Source organism: Arabidopsis thaliana, chromosome 3 (assembly GCF_000001735.4).
Source record: "Arabidopsis thaliana chromosome 3, partial sequence".
NCBI lineage: Eukaryota > Viridiplantae > Streptophyta > Magnoliopsida > Brassicales > Brassicaceae > Arabidopsis > Arabidopsis thaliana.
This window is the reverse complement of record NC_003074.8, coordinates 3,183,333-3,199,550: the sequence shown is the minus strand read 5'-3', so window position 1 is coordinate 3,199,550 and position 16,218 is coordinate 3,183,333. Positions and strand designations below refer to the sequence as shown.

At 36.2% G+C, this 16,218-nt stretch overlaps 4 protein-coding genes across 10 annotated transcripts; 2 read left to right on the top strand and 2 right to left on the bottom strand.

Annotated features, from left to right (window-relative positions):
* The first annotated feature begins 2,093 nt into the window (after positions 1-2,093).
* AT3G10320 (Glycosyltransferase family 61 protein) lies at positions 2,094-4,237 on the top strand. The gene is made up of 3 exons (NM_111867.4): positions 2,094-2,656; positions 2,757-2,828; positions 2,915-4,237. The coding sequence occupies exons 1-3, from the start codon at positions 2,440-2,442 to the stop codon at positions 4,108-4,110; spliced, it is 1,485 nt and encodes a 494-aa protein (NP_187643.1). The 5' UTR covers positions 2,094-2,439; the 3' UTR covers positions 4,111-4,237.
* An 11-nt stretch (positions 4,238-4,248) lies between these two features.
* Positions 4,249-9,633, bottom strand: AT3G10310 (P-loop nucleoside triphosphate hydrolases superfamily protein with CH (Calponin Homology) domain-containing protein; the record flags this gene model as incomplete). Of its 2 annotated transcripts, NM_001337870.1 has the most annotated exons (20): positions 9,447-9,633; positions 9,289-9,369; positions 9,057-9,214; positions 8,838-8,975; positions 8,521-8,767; positions 8,302-8,387; positions 8,164-8,208; positions 7,801-7,902; positions 7,542-7,616; positions 7,261-7,342; positions 7,050-7,145; positions 6,808-6,981; positions 6,603-6,709; positions 6,343-6,521; positions 6,071-6,238; positions 5,737-5,987; positions 5,486-5,649; positions 4,865-5,382; positions 4,599-4,780; positions 4,249-4,529 (listed from the first exon to the last, which is right to left on the bottom strand). In NM_001337870.1, exons 2-20 carry the CDS (start codon positions 9,341-9,343, stop codon positions 4,447-4,449), a joined length of 2,910 nt encoding a protein of 969 aa, NP_001325950.1. In that variant the 5' UTR covers positions 9,344-9,369; positions 9,447-9,633. The 2 variants fall into 2 exon arrangements, with proteins under 2 accessions (NP_001325950.1, NP_001319517.1); NM_001337869.1 differs by lacking the exon at positions 4,249-4,529 and having other exon boundaries at positions 4,546-4,780; positions 9,447-9,550.
* Positions 9,634-11,010: 1,377 nt separating this feature from the next.
* Positions 11,011-13,513, bottom strand: AT3G10300 (Calcium-binding EF-hand family protein). Of its 6 annotated transcripts, NM_111865.7 has the most exons (5): positions 12,455-13,285; positions 12,105-12,151; positions 11,817-11,992; positions 11,707-11,725; positions 11,011-11,584 (listed from the first exon to the last, which is right to left on the bottom strand). In NM_111865.7, the coding sequence occupies exons 1-5, from the start codon at positions 13,113-13,115 to the stop codon at positions 11,480-11,482; spliced, it is 1,008 nt and encodes a 335-aa protein (NP_187641.2). In that variant the 5' UTR covers positions 13,116-13,285; the 3' UTR covers positions 11,011-11,479. The 6 variants fall into 6 exon arrangements, with proteins under 6 accessions (NP_187641.2, NP_850998.1, NP_001327262.1 ...); NM_001337868.1 differs by having other exon boundaries at positions 11,346-11,725; positions 12,455-13,513; NM_001202925.1 differs by having other exon boundaries at positions 11,346-11,584; positions 11,707-11,992; positions 12,452-13,237.
* Positions 13,514-14,123: 610 nt separating this feature from the next.
* Positions 14,124-16,148, top strand: AT3G10290 (Nucleotide-sugar transporter family protein). The gene is made up of 4 exons (NM_111864.4): positions 14,124-14,814; positions 15,305-15,408; positions 15,580-15,808; positions 15,894-16,148. Exons 1-4 carry the CDS (start codon positions 14,227-14,229, stop codon positions 16,038-16,040), a joined length of 1,068 nt encoding a protein of 355 aa, NP_187640.1. The 5' UTR covers positions 14,124-14,226; the 3' UTR covers positions 16,041-16,148.
* Positions 16,149-16,218: the final 70 nt, after the last annotated feature.

Sequence of the window (16,218 nt, the reverse complement as noted above, 5' to 3'; positions counted from 1 at the left end):
TTCTTTTTACTTTTATGTTCATGCACATCATCCATACGGCCATACCACATGAGATTATCACACATGGGTCATAAGTCATAACACACCAAACAGACACAGTATATGATACACAACTTTGGATAAAAATAAACATGGACATAACTAGGCAAATACCAATTAGCAATCTCAATATTGTAAGACATATATCGCATATCATGCTCTCAAAATACCAATTAGGAACGGATTTTAGGAAGTGAAATAAATAATATCCAGGCTTTCCACAAGACTTATTATATAATAATGATTGACTTTTATGAACTTTCTTAAACTAACCCTAAGAACTCAAGTTTTGTTTTCTTATGAATTCTATAATATAAAAGGTATAATTATGTCATATTTAATTAATACAATTTATTTATACAGCAAACTCAAAATTGACATATGAACTAACACACATGTAAGCAAATGATTAAGACAAGTGTACGTATTAAACAGATGCACTATTTTTATTTTGGTCGATACCCATGACCATGAGGATATCTCTTGTTTCTTTGTATTTTTAAAACATCACATTTTAATTATTAAGAGAAGAAAGTTGTTTCGTTTCGTAGACTATAAAACTCAACAAAGAAAATTTCCGGTCATCTGAATGTATTATGCGTTACTCATGATCGTCAAAAAGTGGATATGGTTAAATTCGCAATCCCTATAAAGCAAAGTCTCGGTCTCCAATGATCATCTTTGCGTACTTATATTGCAGTTCATCGATCATTTTTTCCAAAAAAAATCATAATTAATTGTCTCAACATGTAACCTAAAAAGATTACACGAGGGCACCAAAATATGGACGTCAATAATTTAGTGTCAAAAACTTTGGTAAAATATTGGCATCACCATCATTATTTCTCATTCTGTTTAATGTATATGACAGTTTATATATATAACCCTTCTTAATCAATGAATTTTATAGATCTTATTAGAGACTTAGACCTTTACATCTCTTCGAACTTGGTCTAAAAGTGGGTCACAATACTTTATATTGACGTTAGAAATTTCTACATAACTTGAACTATACATGAATTTAGATTATACGATAGAAGATAATATATTCCTAATCTGCTGAACATGATTAATCAATATCATATTCTTCTTTTTTATTTTTCATTCTTAATATTCTAGAATTTTCGCCCACCAGTTTTTCTCTTTATGAAATTCTTATTTAAGTATTTTTTCGCCTACCAACTTTTTTATTTTCCCTTGGGTCTATATTTTGTATTAAACGTGTTATATATCAAATAATAGTGCATCAGAAGGTGGCTTTTGGCAAGCAAAAAAAAAAAAATTAATACTAGATGTTGTTTGTAGTTATTGATATAATGACATGTTTGTATGTATTTGACCTTTAAGAACGCCTCCATAAGCTATTTGATCATTTCTTCCTTTTCCCATGACATTCTCCGCGGTTTTTATAATATTAAAATGTCCAACAATTTGAAATTCTTTATTCTTAATTGGTCATCCCTATGAGTAGATTGGTCTCATCAATTATTTATACCAATATATAATTTTAATCATACTATAAAACAAATTTTTGTTTCAATGGCATTTGTGCTATATATGACAACTTAATTTTGGATTTTATTGTGTTGAACCATAAACTAGTCTTGGATCATGCAGTCTTTCACTGATTTTTTAAAATTGTTTTATTTCCGGTTCAACCTATAAAATTGTTAAGTCTAAAATAAAGATCACAATGAGCTGGACCTCAGATAACATAAGACTCCAGCGCGCCAGAAATAATACATTGAATTTTGTTTGAGTCATCATATACACTAACATAGAAAATATTTGGTGTCCAATAACTTGATTTAACTTAAAGCAGTTTCTCTTTTCATGCTGATTAAGACATAAATTCCACTTAAGGAAGTTGAACATGTCACTGATAGGATGATTTCAACTAATCACGAGTATAAAGTAAGACGAATAATTAGTTATTTTACCAAACATGATTTAAGGATAAAGGAATCTTGTGATGCAAGAAACATATATAAGCCTAAAAGATGAATGATGGGTTTGGCCTAAGTCCCTTTCTCGTTCTCCCACACGTCTCCTCATTCCCCTTTCTAAGAAGATCGAATACATCCCAAGACTTAGTAACTTTCTCTCTCTTAACCAACAATACCAAATTACGTCTCTCTCTTCCAAAGAATAGTATGCGAACGTCTCTCTCTAAATAAATACTCTGATTTCAAAGCTAAAACTTACAACAACACCCACAAAACTTCTCTCTCTTATCTCGTCTACTTGATCTCTCTACTCTCTTTCCTCTCTAGCTACTTCTCTCCCTTACGTCTCCAAGGAGATAGATTGACAAATTCTGTTCACAAAGGAAAAAAGTTCCTCTGCATACGTCTCTCTCTCTATGTTCTTCATTTATATGACTTGAATAACAAGTAAAGGATGAGGCAGAATCTGAAAAAAGTAGCACAGATCAAAGTAGACGAATCTAAGAAGCTATTTCCTTATGTCTTCCGGGTTAAAACTTCTTGTGGGAATTGCGCTAAGAGATCGAAGCCTAAGCTTATCTATCTTCTTATCTTCTCTCTTATCTCAAGTTGCTTTGTCTTTGCTCCTCAGCTCCTCTGTTTCCCTTACCCCTCTGCTCTGTTTCTCATCGGTATGGTTCTAGACTTCTAGTACAAGAATTCCCTTCTGTCCTCGTTTGTTGTTTGTTGTGTTGTTGTCCTAAACTACTTTCACTTCATATATTTTGGCAGATTCTTCAATTAAAGAGATTGAAAATCGGGTTTCCGAAAGCAATATAGAATCACCTAAGACGTCACAAAAAGGTTAGTACTTAATCCTCTGTTTCTTACTATTCTTGAAACATCAAGCAAGTGGATTTCTCAGTAATTATTCTGTCGTAATTATGCAGAAGAGAGCATATCTTGTGACAGAACCGGCTATCGTTCAGACATCTGTTTCATGAAAGGCGATATCAGAACACACTCTCCTTCCTCCTCCATCTTTCTCTACACCTCGAATGATCTCACCACCGATCAGGTCTTGCAAGAAAAAATCAAACCATACACCAGAAAATGGGAAACTAGTATAATGGAAACCATCCCTGAGCTCAAACTTGTGACAAAAGATATGAAGCTTTTTGGCGACAAGCGTAAATGCGAAGTGATCCATGAAGTACCGGCCGTGCTATTCTCTACCGGAGGATATACCGGAAACCTCTATCATGAGTTCAACGACGGGCTTATTCCTTTGTATATAACATCTAAACGTTTCAACAAAAAGGTTGTCTTTGTGATTGCTGAGTATCACAAGTGGTGGGAGATGAAGTATGGAGATGTTCTCTCTCAGCTCTCTGATTACTCTCTTATCGACTTCAACAAAGACAAGAGAACTCACTGCTTCAAGGAAGCTATTGTTGGTCTTAGAATCCATGGTGAGTTAACCGTCGATCCTTCTCAGATGCAAGATGATGGAACAACCATCAATGAGTTCAGAAATGTACTTGATCGAGCTTATAGACCACGAATCAACAGACTGGACAGGCTAGAGGAGCAACGATTCCACGCAAGACTAGCACAGAGAAGAAAGGCTAAGAGGCCAAAACTAGCGTTGTTTTCAAGAACCGGGTCTCGAGGGATAACAAACGAGGACCTGATGGTGAAAATGGCTCAGAGGATCGGGTTTGACATCGAGGTTTTGAGACCTGACAGAACAACGGAACTGGCAAAGATTTACAGAGTGTTAAACTCAAGCAAAGTCATGGTTGGGGTACATGGAGCAGCCATGACCCATTTTCTGTTCATGAAACCTGGAAGTATCTTTATTCAGATCATTCCACTGGGAACAGATTGGGCAGCAGAGACATATTATGGAGAACCGGCAAAGAAGCTCGGTCTAGACTACAATGGTTATAAGATTCTTCCAAGAGAGAGCTCATTGTATGAAAAATATGATAAAGATGATCCAATTCTAAAAGATCCAAACAGCATCACTAAGAAAGGATGGCAATTCACAAAGGGGATATACCTGAACGACCAGAAAGTGAGGTTAGATCTCCATAGATTCAAGAAGCTTTTGATTGATGCGTATGCAAAATCGATTAGGTGACCTGAAATGAGTTTTGAGAGTTCTTTTTATTGTTGCTGTATAGTCTGCATAAACTACAGAAATTACAGAGTTCTTTTTGTAAAGATTTAAATGAAACCATAAATGAATTCAATGTTTCAGAGACACTAACAACAAAACTGTTAAAAGAATGGCTTAAACAAGAGCCATCTATGTTACAGTCAGAACACTCTAAAGTTGAGTTCTTATTTACTCAGGAAGAAGAAAAACAGTTTCATCCTAATGAATGGAAACTGAAGTGTAGATGCTGAAAATACTTTCAACTAGATACTATGCTTCGAGCCAAAGCAAGAAAACGTGTTATTCTTCAATAGCTTTTTATGCCCATTTCTTCCCTATCTTTGATGCTGAGCGCATAGGTGGAGGTGTCTTGGCATTTCTTGAATCAGTTACATTTACACCTACAAAAGCAAAGTCTTAGTTATTGAATTTGTTCAGACGAAAAGGCGTAAAGACGTGATCTTTCTTACCATTCTCAATTGGTTTTCCTCCTATTGAGGATCTACGTGATCTTTCTTGCCCTGGTGGCATTACACCTGTGAGTGACTGCCGTCGCATAGTCTTAGCGTTGCTTGTGTCCGGGGACTTTATATGACTAAAATTATTAGCAACTCCAAGTGGTGACCGTGGATCTGCAGGAATGTTCTCTTTCCTGTGATAACAAAAACGTTTTCAATAAACTGGTAAACGCATCATTTAACATGCAGATTGAAACAATATAAAGTCTTTGTCATACCTCTTCTCTGAACCATTGATCAGCTTTCCAATTGTCCTCAGGGACTTCCGTATATGTGAACCTTTTCCATTTGTCTTAGAATCAACAGAAATCATCTGTATGTCGTTTCTGGAAGCTCCTTTAACTGGTGTTTGTAATAGCTGGAGTTGAGGAATGCTTGTTCTGCCATCTACTTTCACGGCTCGGTTTTGATAAGAGCTTAGAGGACTCCGTGGATTTTTGAGCTGGTGCACTTCCATGGTGGGATCTCCTTTACCGTTTTCTTCGTTTTTACAGGACATTGGACCCTCCAGACTCAATATTTGTGCACGACGGGAGGCTAAAGGTGATTTAATACCTCTCCTGTCTTCAAGGTTTGCCTTTGTGCTGCTACAGTTTTCGATGCTTAACCTTCTGAGACGTGGAGGAGTTCTCTCTGTTGTTGCGATTGGCCTGCTGAAAGGTGATTTTATCTCCTTTGATCCGTTGGAAACATTATTCCATTCTTCGGTACCCAAAGCCCTCTTCAGGTTTTCAATCTGAAAGAAGAACACATTGTTTGTTGGCTCACAAGATATAAAATAAACTAGAAACGAATTATGTTACTGTTTAGCTTCTTATCAAGGATTAGTCTCTACAAACCTGCTCCTTGAGATGCATAACCTCTCTAGTCTCTTTGTGTGCACGAGCAGCTCCAAGTTCGACTGTTGAAACTCTTTGTGCGAATTTCAAAGTACTGATTGTTTCCCCAAAGGAGTCTTCCTCAGGACTCAAATGAGCAAACATTAATGTTTTGGCTTGTCCTCCTGAAATGAAGACATGACAGAAATTCAGTGAATATTTTTTGTTCACAACCCAGCGAAGGAAGGATTCTTGAGCTAAGATATTAGTACCTAATGAGTCTTGAAGTAGAAGAGTCAACTTGCTGTTTCGGTATGGGATGTGAGAATTCTTCTGAGCCAATGCAGAAATGACATCTCCGAGACAAGAAAGAGATTTGTTGATATATTGTGCTTCTTTGAGTCTGTCTCCAGTAACCTCTGATTTATCTACTCTCTCGCTCCCTGCAAGATCCACCAGATGCAAGCAACTTCGAAGGGTTCCCCCAGATGTATCTTTCCCACGTACGTGCACCATAAAAATACTACAAAAAAAATAAAAAATAAAAAAATTAGATCACAAAGCAGTAATTCCTTAATTCTGAAAGTGAAGTTTTGAGTTATGTACCTGTGTGACCGACTACTTCGATTATTCATGGACGTGGAACTAACTGCACGATTCACTTCACCAGCCTCCATCAGCTGAAGGACATCCTTGGTAGAATTCACAGAATGCATTGTAGCATCTGGAAGACTCAACCCATCATCATCGCTGGAACAAGTTCGTATATCTAATGTGCACATATAGTCAAGAAGAACACTAGGTCGATTCTTGTGAAATAGATGAAGCAGAAGTTCAAGGTAATTTAAATTGAAGTTTCAGCAGCCATGAAAGGATATCTGGTGCAGGAGGAATTTTCTGCAAGAAGGTCTCGGACTTGCTCATTGTAGATTTCGACCATTTGGACATATATCTCATACGTCATCATATCCTTTCTTCTATCACATATCAGAAAGAGATCACTGAGAGCTAGATAGTTTATTCCCATTTCAGTAGCTGATCTGCCTGGAGGACCACTCTGCATCAAAAAGAATAAAATGATAAGTAACTGTATATGTAGAAGGCAAGAAGATGGTCTAGTCTGTAGAAAAATTCTCACCATTGTGTATGTCTTCCCTGATCCCGTTTGACCATAAGCGAAAATGCAGACATTGTAACCATCCATCACTGATCTGATTAATGGTTGTGTTTCTCTGAATACATCATCTGTAAACATGGGATGAAGAGTTTAAAAGATATCTTACTAGAACAAACAAGTGTGAGACTTAAGCTTATACACCCTCAGAGACATTGCAAGCTTATACCTTGAGTTGCTGTTGGACCAAATACTTGATTAAATTGAAACGTTTTTCTGGCATCTTTATAAGGCTTCGATGGATCCAAAACGAATAAAGAGCCATCTTTTCCTATATAATCTATAACTCCGTCCATTTCACTATTGAAGATCGGTCTAACTCTGCAGTACACTCTTATATTTCCTGCAGATTTAAGACATGGTATTACGACTTCCATTAAAAGAGCAAAACTTGTGTTAACTGTTTTCTACCTTTAAGATCTTGCACCATGTTATATAATTTTCGATTCTCTTCCACCACTTTGTAATATCCCTGAGCTGCTGATGACATCTCTTGCATCTGATTCCCTGTGTAACGCAGTAAATTGCATTTGAAAGTAGAAAATGTGATTGTAATTAAAGATGAAATGTTGACATTTTTCTCCGGAGGTAATACAAATGAAATCTCAGAAACCAAACTAACCTAGTTCCATCAAATCTCTTTGCAAATAAACCTGAAATTCCTTAAAATCCTGCTTCGTTTTTATAAACAAGTTCTTGAGAACCTGAACAAGAGAAGCATACCTGGATTAGAATAAAAAGTAATGCGTAGGATTTCTGATCAACTTGTTAAATATAAATAACATCTTGGATAAAAAAGAACATGCCAGACAAATAAGGAACTAAAGTCAAGAGAGGCATGCCATAAGTATTTTTCCAAATGAGTAGTAGAACTTCAAAATGACAGATTAAATGCAAACGTACCGCTAGCTCCTTTTCTTGGGTTTTCAGTAAACGCTTATGGTTGCACTTTGTCTTGTGTGAGAGACTTCTGCTGGACTGAGCAAAATATATCCAAAATTTGTTAGTGTAAACTAAGATATGAAGCGCTTTTAAACAGTTGTTTGGAAGGAAAAAACACATGGAAAGGGCTGATGAAAAGAAGATATGTATTGTTCTTGTTCATGTGCAGTTCTAAGGTAAGAGTTTCGTGTCACATGTAAAGAGAAAGAAAAAGGCATACTTGGTCTTCTTCATGGACAGGTAACTCCTCCAACGGCATGGATTTTAAGTCTGATGGTTTCAAAGTTCCTTCGCTAAGTAAATTCTTGAATACTGATTGAAGCTGCAGATAAATATAGGGCACAGATATCATCAGTGTCAGCAATCTATCAAAAGCGTATTGAAGTATTATACTTGCCTAATAAGAACAGATCATCAGTAGGCACATCGATTTTCTATGTTCTAAACTTGTATCCAACACAAAACAGTATCAGCAACAAGTCTAATTTTAAATAGCAAAGCCAGAAATTGGCTACTGTGATAGTGAATACAAGGGGCTCTATTCATTATATATAGCAAGTTATATTCCATCCAGCATTTTTACCTCTGGGAATCTTGAGAGGATTTTCTCGAAGTTTGCTCTAGAATTCTGCAATTCAAAGAGTTAAAGCAATTTAACCAAGCGGATCTGACTGTTACAGTCTAAATACTTGAACAAATGTTACAGAACATTTCAACTTACCTCACTGCCATTCTCTAATGAAACAAGATTCTCATCAATATTTTCCTTGGAACTGAAAATGTGATCGGCAAACAACTTGGCTATCCCTACAAGTATCCAATCCAAATGCAGTAAGATGGGTGTTAAAACAAATTACATTTAACTTATATCAACTATAGGATATAAAGTATCCTTAACATAAGAAATGGATGAAGAGTCGAGAAGAAGCATGGATCAAACCTTTGAGTTTATCAGATTCACCATCAGTGCAATCGTTTCTCTCACGGACTGAGGACATATCCAAATGCCTAGACGTTTTGGAAGCACTTAGAGTAGGGTGAATCTTAGTCGCAGAGAGCTGAAACGTCGGCGTTTTGACGTGCTTGTATAACCCATTACCATTGCTCGGTAACTTGCACTCATGGTATGCCTTAAGTCCCAAAATGCAATCCACAACCTTGGTCACTGATCCAGACTCTAGATTATCCTGTCACATTACACCTCATACTCAATTATCCATAGCTCACAATAAGAAAAAAAATCTCGAAATGTGTTACCTTTTCAAGATCAGAAGCTTCAAATCCAGGAAGCCTCAATGTTTCTAAAGCCACAAGAAAATTCCGAACATTCTCGAAATATTGATAAGCCGGTGGAAGCTGATACTCTCCGTTCAAATACGAGTAGTTCTCCACAACCTTTAAGTAAACAATGTAAGTCTCATGAACCATTCCAACTTTCTAAGGAATCTGAAGAACTGAATCAAAACAAGAGAGTACCTTTGAAACAGCTCCTGGGTGGATCTTGTTGATTGCATTACAAAGTATCATACCATTTCTCAAGCAAGAAATGAACTCCTTCTCCGATGGCTGATTCGGTATACCCAGTTGACCCACTACAGATTTAAGCCATTGCACGGCTTGAAACCTCCTCGCCGCTGCAACAGTAAACAAATCAGAAACAGAACTTTTCCGATCTTCTTTTCGAATCAAACAGAGAAATGTTACGAACCTGCTTCTTCGGCTCTTCTAGAAGCCAGATTAAATTCGTGCAACCCAGTTGTCATTAGAGTCCAAATTCTCGTTTATCTTCCTGAAAACGAAAAAAGTTGACTAATCGATCAAAATCAATGCACATCAGAATCAGCCAAGGAAAGAAATCGAAGTTACCAATTATGGACTCTGTTTCTTTCCTTCTGGGCAACAGATCAAAACCCTAGAAAATGTGAAGAGAGTCTCGTCTGGTCTTCTTCTTCTTCTCTGATTCTGGTTCTTTGAATCGCTTAGAATGTTTTCTTTATAATTCGAAGCTTTCTTTCCTTTGTTTTCTTTGTGTTTTCTGGTTCGGGTATTTAGGTTCGGATCCTAACCTAAGCGGACAAAATTGTAACGTTAACTCTTTTACTGTGTTTGAATTCAAATATCTAGTGAACTAATCTTATCCGTCCGATTCGCATATGTGTCAACGGCTTATGATTTCTCGAAGATGGTAATGCAAAGCAGTTTTAATAATCTTTTAATTACATTGGATTTCAAATTTGTTAGTTATGCTAATTTTGGGAAATAAATATCATCTTTAACTAATCATCACGATTTTCATAGTTTATACCGCATCCTAGATTTCTTTACATTTGTTAAAAAATTTAGAAAGAGATAGAAAGTATTAAAGGGTTTTTAAGGTTTTTGTTTTTGTTAAATGGTTTATAAGGGGTTCACCATTCACCAATCATTTGTATTTTGTAGAGAATTGTAGAGGATTTATTCCTATTAAACGTCATTAAAGATATTTTTCCAAAAATGTAACGGTTTTTTTCTTTTGATTTTTTTTAGCTATATGGGATTGTCTTCTTCTTTTTCTACTGAAATTCTTAAAACAAGATAAATAAAATTTTTTTTGTTAAAACAGAATAAATAATATTTTTTCATATTTGTAAAAGTAGTGATACTAACATTTATTGATATAACTGATGATGAGACAAAGAAAACTTCTTCTAACCAATACAAAAAGACCATTTTTTATTATAGACTTCAATAACGAATAGTACTAAATTAATGCATTTTGTGTCGCTCATATATAAATTATTGTGAAAAAATAGCTCCACTAAAAAGTGATGATTAGTGATCAAAATGTCTTCCATATGTTTTTAGAATTGAATTTTTCATGCCACATTTACCTTTCCCATGATATTTTTTTCTAAATTCACCAGATTATTTATATTTTCTTTGCTATCTAAAAAATACTTAAAAAAATAAATTTAAGTTTAAAATATCTATGAGTAAGTTTTAAAAGATGGTTTTAGTTTATGACTCATAGAATGTTTTGAGTTTTGAGACATTGAAAAACTTTGTCCAAAGAGATCTAGAGTTGCATATTCAAATTAGTCTTGCTCAGCCGTTGGATTAAAAAATTCTTTACCTAAATCAACGGTTCAAATTTATTTAACGTATCGCGTCAATTGCACGCGACCCTACATGTGCGATATTTTTTATAAAAAATAATTAAAAGTCAGATCGTAAGAGTTCTATGCTTTAATAACGGGAAAATCTATTACATTATCACTTTAATTGTATCTAAAAACAACATTTATGTTAAATGTTAATGTTAATATGAATTTCAAACTAATTGTAGTAGAATAACAAGAAAATATGGATGAGTGATGAAAGAAATTACTCATTTTTCTTTAATTGAGTCAAAAAATTTATAAATAATGCGAACCATGAAAATTTGCATTTTCACCAACTATTAAGATACACTAGATCATCTGTGCTAAATATTATATTTTAATAAATATAAATTTTAATTATTTAATCATTTACTCATGCAATGAACGACTACTGTTAATATTAAAATACATTTTCTAGCAACAATCTTCGTCCTAAACCATTGCGTACGTAATAGATTTGATTTTGGCTTCTTCATACCCATTTGGATTACTTGGCCTCGAAACTTAAGAAAATCGAGTTTCACTTTTTGAAACACAAATGCTGTCGTTACTGTAATTGGAAATATTGGGCTCTTAGTCCATTCAAACTTATTCCACAAGATTGGTTACTAAGGTTTTGCTCATATGAAAAGAAGACCCACGTCTGAATCTTACCGGAGAAAGATAAAAAGACAACAAATAAAATATCCAAAAGCTCACAAAGAAAATAGAGTTAGAAAACAATCTCTTTGGTCAACAAAAAAAAAAAAAAACAATCACTCAAGCGACGAGGAATGGTAAAACAGTGAGCATGAAGTTCTCGTAATTGAAAATAGCTGAGCCTGATAACGCCGTATCCTTCTCCTTGAACTTCTCGGTGAGCCCCTGCGATTATTTTTTATCAAAACATAACATACATTAGACACATTGTAAAGGAACAATCTTGAATAATTCAAATGGTAGAATTGCATGAGAATGTGACGACCCAAGCCATGAAAATAGCATACCTTTACAGTCAAACAACACCTACATCAATGGAAAATAAACCAGAATCAGTGATGAATTATACTTGTTACAGAGTAAGAAAAGGTAAGGGGGTTGAAACGAATGAACATACTCGATGAAATTGTCATATTCGATAGCCCTGTTCCTGCCTCCGCTTTTGTCAAACTTTGAAACCAGCAGATCCAAAATCACAGGAGAAACAGAAAACCCAAGGCTCATGAGTGCATCTCTCAGCTCGTTTGTATCTATTCTACCGCTTCTGTCCTTATCAAACCTCTCAAAGATAGACTGAAACCAATTCCAAAGAAGCAACACCAAACAAAACCCACATGAGCTAACAACTCCCAACATTCTTGACCAACAATTATCATCAAACCATTAGAAAAACCTTTGAACTTACCCTCCAATTCTGAAGACTAAAGAAAAGTGAAGTAAACTCTTTTGGTCCTGCAATTTGGAGTTCTTAAATCAGTATATACTCAAAAACCAGGCTAGCAGGGAGAATAATTAAAAATTTGACTTTTTTTAATACTTTCAACTTGAATTAATAATAATACAACTTGAGGATTTGGCACCAACGATCATCAAAGTCAAACCAAACAATATGCAGAGGAAAATTCAACAAGATAATTCCAAAAACTCAAACCTAGATTGTTGAAGCAAGACAATCTTCTAGTTCTAGAAAGCGCAAAAAAGGAAAGACCTAGAACAATCAATTTGAGATCAGTTTGAAAGAAAGAAGAAACTGACCAATCTTCCTGACATTGCTGTTGGTGAATAGATACATAAGGAGATGAACAGTTCTTATGCTGAAGCTCTGATTATACGAAGATAGAGCTCCTTGAAGCTCCTTATCATCGATGAATCCACTATTGTCCCGATCCGCAGCTTGGAAACAAGCCACAATGTTCGGATCTGTTCCGGGAGGAAACGCCGACGGAACCAGAGACGCAAACGGACTTCCATAAGAAGCTTGCGGAGGAGGAGCTCCGTAACCTCCTCCATGTCCAGACTGCTGCGGCGCTCCTCCGTAACCTCCTCCATGTCCAGACTGCTGCGGCGCTCCTCCGTAACCACCGTAGTCGGAAGGTCCAGACGATGGATGAGCACCGTAGCCACCGGGAGATGGAGATCCGTAGGAGGCGCCGTGAGGTTTCTCTTTGTGCGGCTTATTATGGTCTCCTGGAAGAGACGCGTACGGTGCTGACGGTGGTGCACCGTAAGGAGCGGGCTGAGCTCCGTAGGGAACTGCGTACGGTGAGGAGGCTGATGATCCGTACGGAGGAGGAGGATTGCTGCCGGATGATCCGTACGGAGGAGGGTTATTGCCGGTTGATCCGTACGGTGGCTGAGGAGGTGGTGGATTACCGCCGTAACCGTAACCTTGGCTTGATGGAGGATAACCAGACATGGTGAGAAGAAGAAGAGAAGCTTTCAGAGAGATCAACGAAGAAGAAAGTGAAAAAATTAGTTTGCGAAATTTGGAATTATGATATAATGAAGAAGGAAATTAGCTAAGTCAGATATTTTGGGGTTTGGATTATTACGATGAAGCCATTAGTTAAGAACGAATTAGCTCTGTACGCGTTGAGGGGTGAAATCGTAATTTTAAGATGATATACGCGGCTGACGCGTGACGACTGACGCGTCAATTAAAATGAACGAAACGGCTGAGGCCCATTAATGAAATGAAATGGCAGACGAAAAAACAAGAATGTATTGAGAGCCTTGAGGCCCAGTATATTAGTTTTTTTCTTTTGGTAGGAGGCCCAGTATATTAGTTAATTATCCAAATAATTCATATCTCGCACACATTTTTCTTTATATCATGAAAAGTGAAAACTAAGAGAAACGTTAAAACTTCTAATTTCGTGATACATGCCATCAAATAGCCACTAACAATCTCAAAATCTTATATAAACCAAACATGAACCAACAACAAGTCCAAAATAAATAAACCAACAAGGCAAAAAGAGACTCCCAATAGAATACGTAAGTTGTTTTTAGTATTATACATTTTTGTTAATAAACCAAAATGTACAGACAAAATCTAACAAGTTTTCATGATTTTACGAATCACAAGTTTTAGATATAAAGTATAATATAAAGAAGTTCTGAGACATTGGCCTAGTCCTACTAATAAAGAATAAATCTAGACTTTTGGACCATTTTTTGGTAAAGAGCCGAATTTTTTACCTAATCTGGGGGAAAAAGATTTTGTTTATTAAATTTTATTTTCCTCTTTGATTATCATAATAATCAATGTAACACAAATACAACAGTTTTATACATAATAATTTCAAAACTCCTAAATAAGATTAGTCAATTCAACTTTTCTCAAATATACTTTCCAATTTAAAAATACATTAATTAGTCAACTGCACATTAATTAATATATAGATTTCAACTTAATAATACATTAATTATCCCAAACAAATAATTTGTCAGTTCAACATATATTTATATATCTTTAAAAAAATTAAAACCTTCGTTTTTTTGTAATCCATCTGAGCGCTTCAAGAATGTCGTCCCATGCTCGAGGTAAGGAGCTAATTCCTCTCCTGTCTTTCTCCCACCAAAAAAAACAACCAAATCTCTCGATCTCATCGACGACGAAGATGAACAAGAAGAACCCAGATCAGAAATCCGACATGTCGTCTTCTTCATCTTCTCCGAAGAAACAAACCCTCTTCATATCATCCTTAATCATTCTCTGGTACACCTCCAACATCGGTGTTCTTCTCCTCAACAAGTTCCTCCTCTCCAATTACGGATTCAAATTCCCTATTTTCCTCACAATGTGTCACATGTCCGCTTGCGCTATCCTCAGCTACGTCTCCATCGTCTTCCTCAAGCTCGTCCCTCTCCAATACCTCAAATCTCGTTCTCAGTTTCTCAAGGTTGCGACTCTCAGCATTGTCTTTTGTGCCTCTGTCGTCGGTGGAAACATCTCCCTTCGTTATCTCCCTGTCTCCTTTAATCAAGCCGTTGGTGCTACGACGCCGTTTTTCACTGCACTCTTCGCTTATATCATGACCTTTAAGAGAGAAGCTTGGGTCACTTATGGCGCTCTCGTCCCCGTTGTTACCGGTGTCGTTATCGCCAGTGGGGTACGTCTTTTTCTCTACAATTCTCGTAATGAAAACGTCTTTGGTTGTTGATTTTGATTCTGCCGATTTTGAAATATGTGTTCTTTTACCTGTAGATTGTGATGTCTGATTTGTTGTTAGTTTAGAGCCATTCAAGATGATTGTTTGTGTTCCACGTATGTGTCTGAAACCCAAAATAGGTTTGCTTAGTTTCATGAATGTGATTACATTCAGTATACAAATTCAATTTTCCCTGTCAAGTACAAATTTGAGTCCTCTGTGGCTGTATTATCTACTTATCTAAAGCTTCATCCTTTAATGCGTTATTCCAGTCATGTGTTATCTAAAGCTTCAGACTTTCTTCTTGTAACTATTGCCATTCTTACATTCTACATTGTTCTGTGAATTATTTGATCTCTTTGCTAGGCCTTAGCTATTGAATGTTTTGTTTGTTGATTATGGGATTTCTGTATTGAATGATCCTGCTCTGGGTCTGCCTTTGTGGTTACAGGGTGAACCAGGTTTTCACTGGTTTGGATTCATTATGTGCATTAGTGCTACTGCAGCAAGAGCTTTTAAATCTGTTCTTCAAGGCATCTTACTTTCTTCCGAGGGGTAAATCCGTTAACTTTTCTTTTGCATTTGGTTACTCAATGAATCAGAAAACCTTATTATATGCTATAATAATGTAAAAGGTTCTGCAACTACAGTTGGATAAGCAAAGTAGGAAGCTGAAGCTACTAATGCTCATCTTAGGGTTTAACAGATCGTTAAGTTTTCTTGCAGAGAAAGGTTGAATTCGATGAATTTGATGCTGTACATGTCTCCAATAGCCGTCATTGCTCTTCTGCCTGTCACAATTTTTATGGAGCCGGACGTGATGAGTGTGACACTAACACTCGGAAGACAACATAAGTACATGTATATACTTCTGCTGGTTAACTCTGTAATGGCTTATTCAGCCAACTTGTTAAACTTTCTGGTTACCAAGCACACAAGCGCACTTACCCTGCAGGTAAAAATACTGAAAAGATTTTGAACTTAAACAAAACTAGAGGAGTGCCTAATTGGATCAAACATGTGTATGTTTAATGTTTCAGGTCCTTGGAAATGCTAAAGGAGCGGTTGCAGTTGTGATATCGATCCTGCTTTTCCGAAACCCGGTAACGGTGATGGGAATTGGCGGGTACAGTATAACCGTTCTCGGGGTGGTTGCTTATGGAGAGACTAAACGCAGGTTTAGATGAAGCTCAAAGACTGATATTTTCACTTAACTCATTTTTGTATCTTAACCTATAGACTTATACTTACTTATATATGTAGGTCGATTCTATGACTTATGTTCTTTTTGTTCTGGAGTTGTTGTGTTGCAAACTTGCCAGACACTTTGTATTCACTCACTCAGAACCATAAAATGATCCAGTT

Excerpts from the sequence above, each read along its gene's own strand:
- AT3G10320 (NM_111867.4), top strand. The coding sequence starts at position 2,440 with ATGAGGCAGAATCTGAAAAAAGTAGCACAGATCAAAGTAGACGAATCT. Across the intron at positions 2,657-2,756 it reads CTCTGCTCTGTTTCTCATCG|ATTCTTCAATTAAAGAGATT; the intron begins GTATGGTTCTAG and ends ATATTTTGGCAG. Across the intron at positions 2,829-2,914 it reads ACCTAAGACGTCACAAAAAG|AAGAGAGCATATCTTGTGAC; the intron begins GTTAGTACTTAA and ends GTAATTATGCAG.
- AT3G10300 (NM_001337868.1), bottom strand. The coding sequence starts at position 13,115 with ATGTCTGGTTATCCTCCATCAAGCCAAGGTTACGGTTACGGCGGTAAT. Across the intron at positions 12,152-12,454 it reads CAGCAATGTCAGGAAGATTG|GACCAAAAGAGTTTACTTCA; the intron begins GTCAGTTTCTTC and ends TCCAAATTGCAG. Across the intron at positions 11,726-11,816 it reads GAATATGACAATTTCATCGA|GTGTTGTTTGACTGTAAAGG; the intron begins GTATGTTCATTC and ends CCATTGATGTAG.
- AT3G10290 (NM_111864.4), top strand. The coding sequence starts at position 14,227 with ATGTCGTCCCATGCTCGAGGTAAGGAGCTAATTCCTCTCCTGTCTTTC. Across the intron at positions 15,409-15,579 it reads ATCTTACTTTCTTCCGAGGG|AGAAAGGTTGAATTCGATGA; the intron begins GTAAATCCGTTA and ends GTTTTCTTGCAG. Across the intron at positions 15,809-15,893 it reads CAAGCGCACTTACCCTGCAG|GTCCTTGGAAATGCTAAAGG; the intron begins GTAAAAATACTG and ends TTAATGTTTCAG.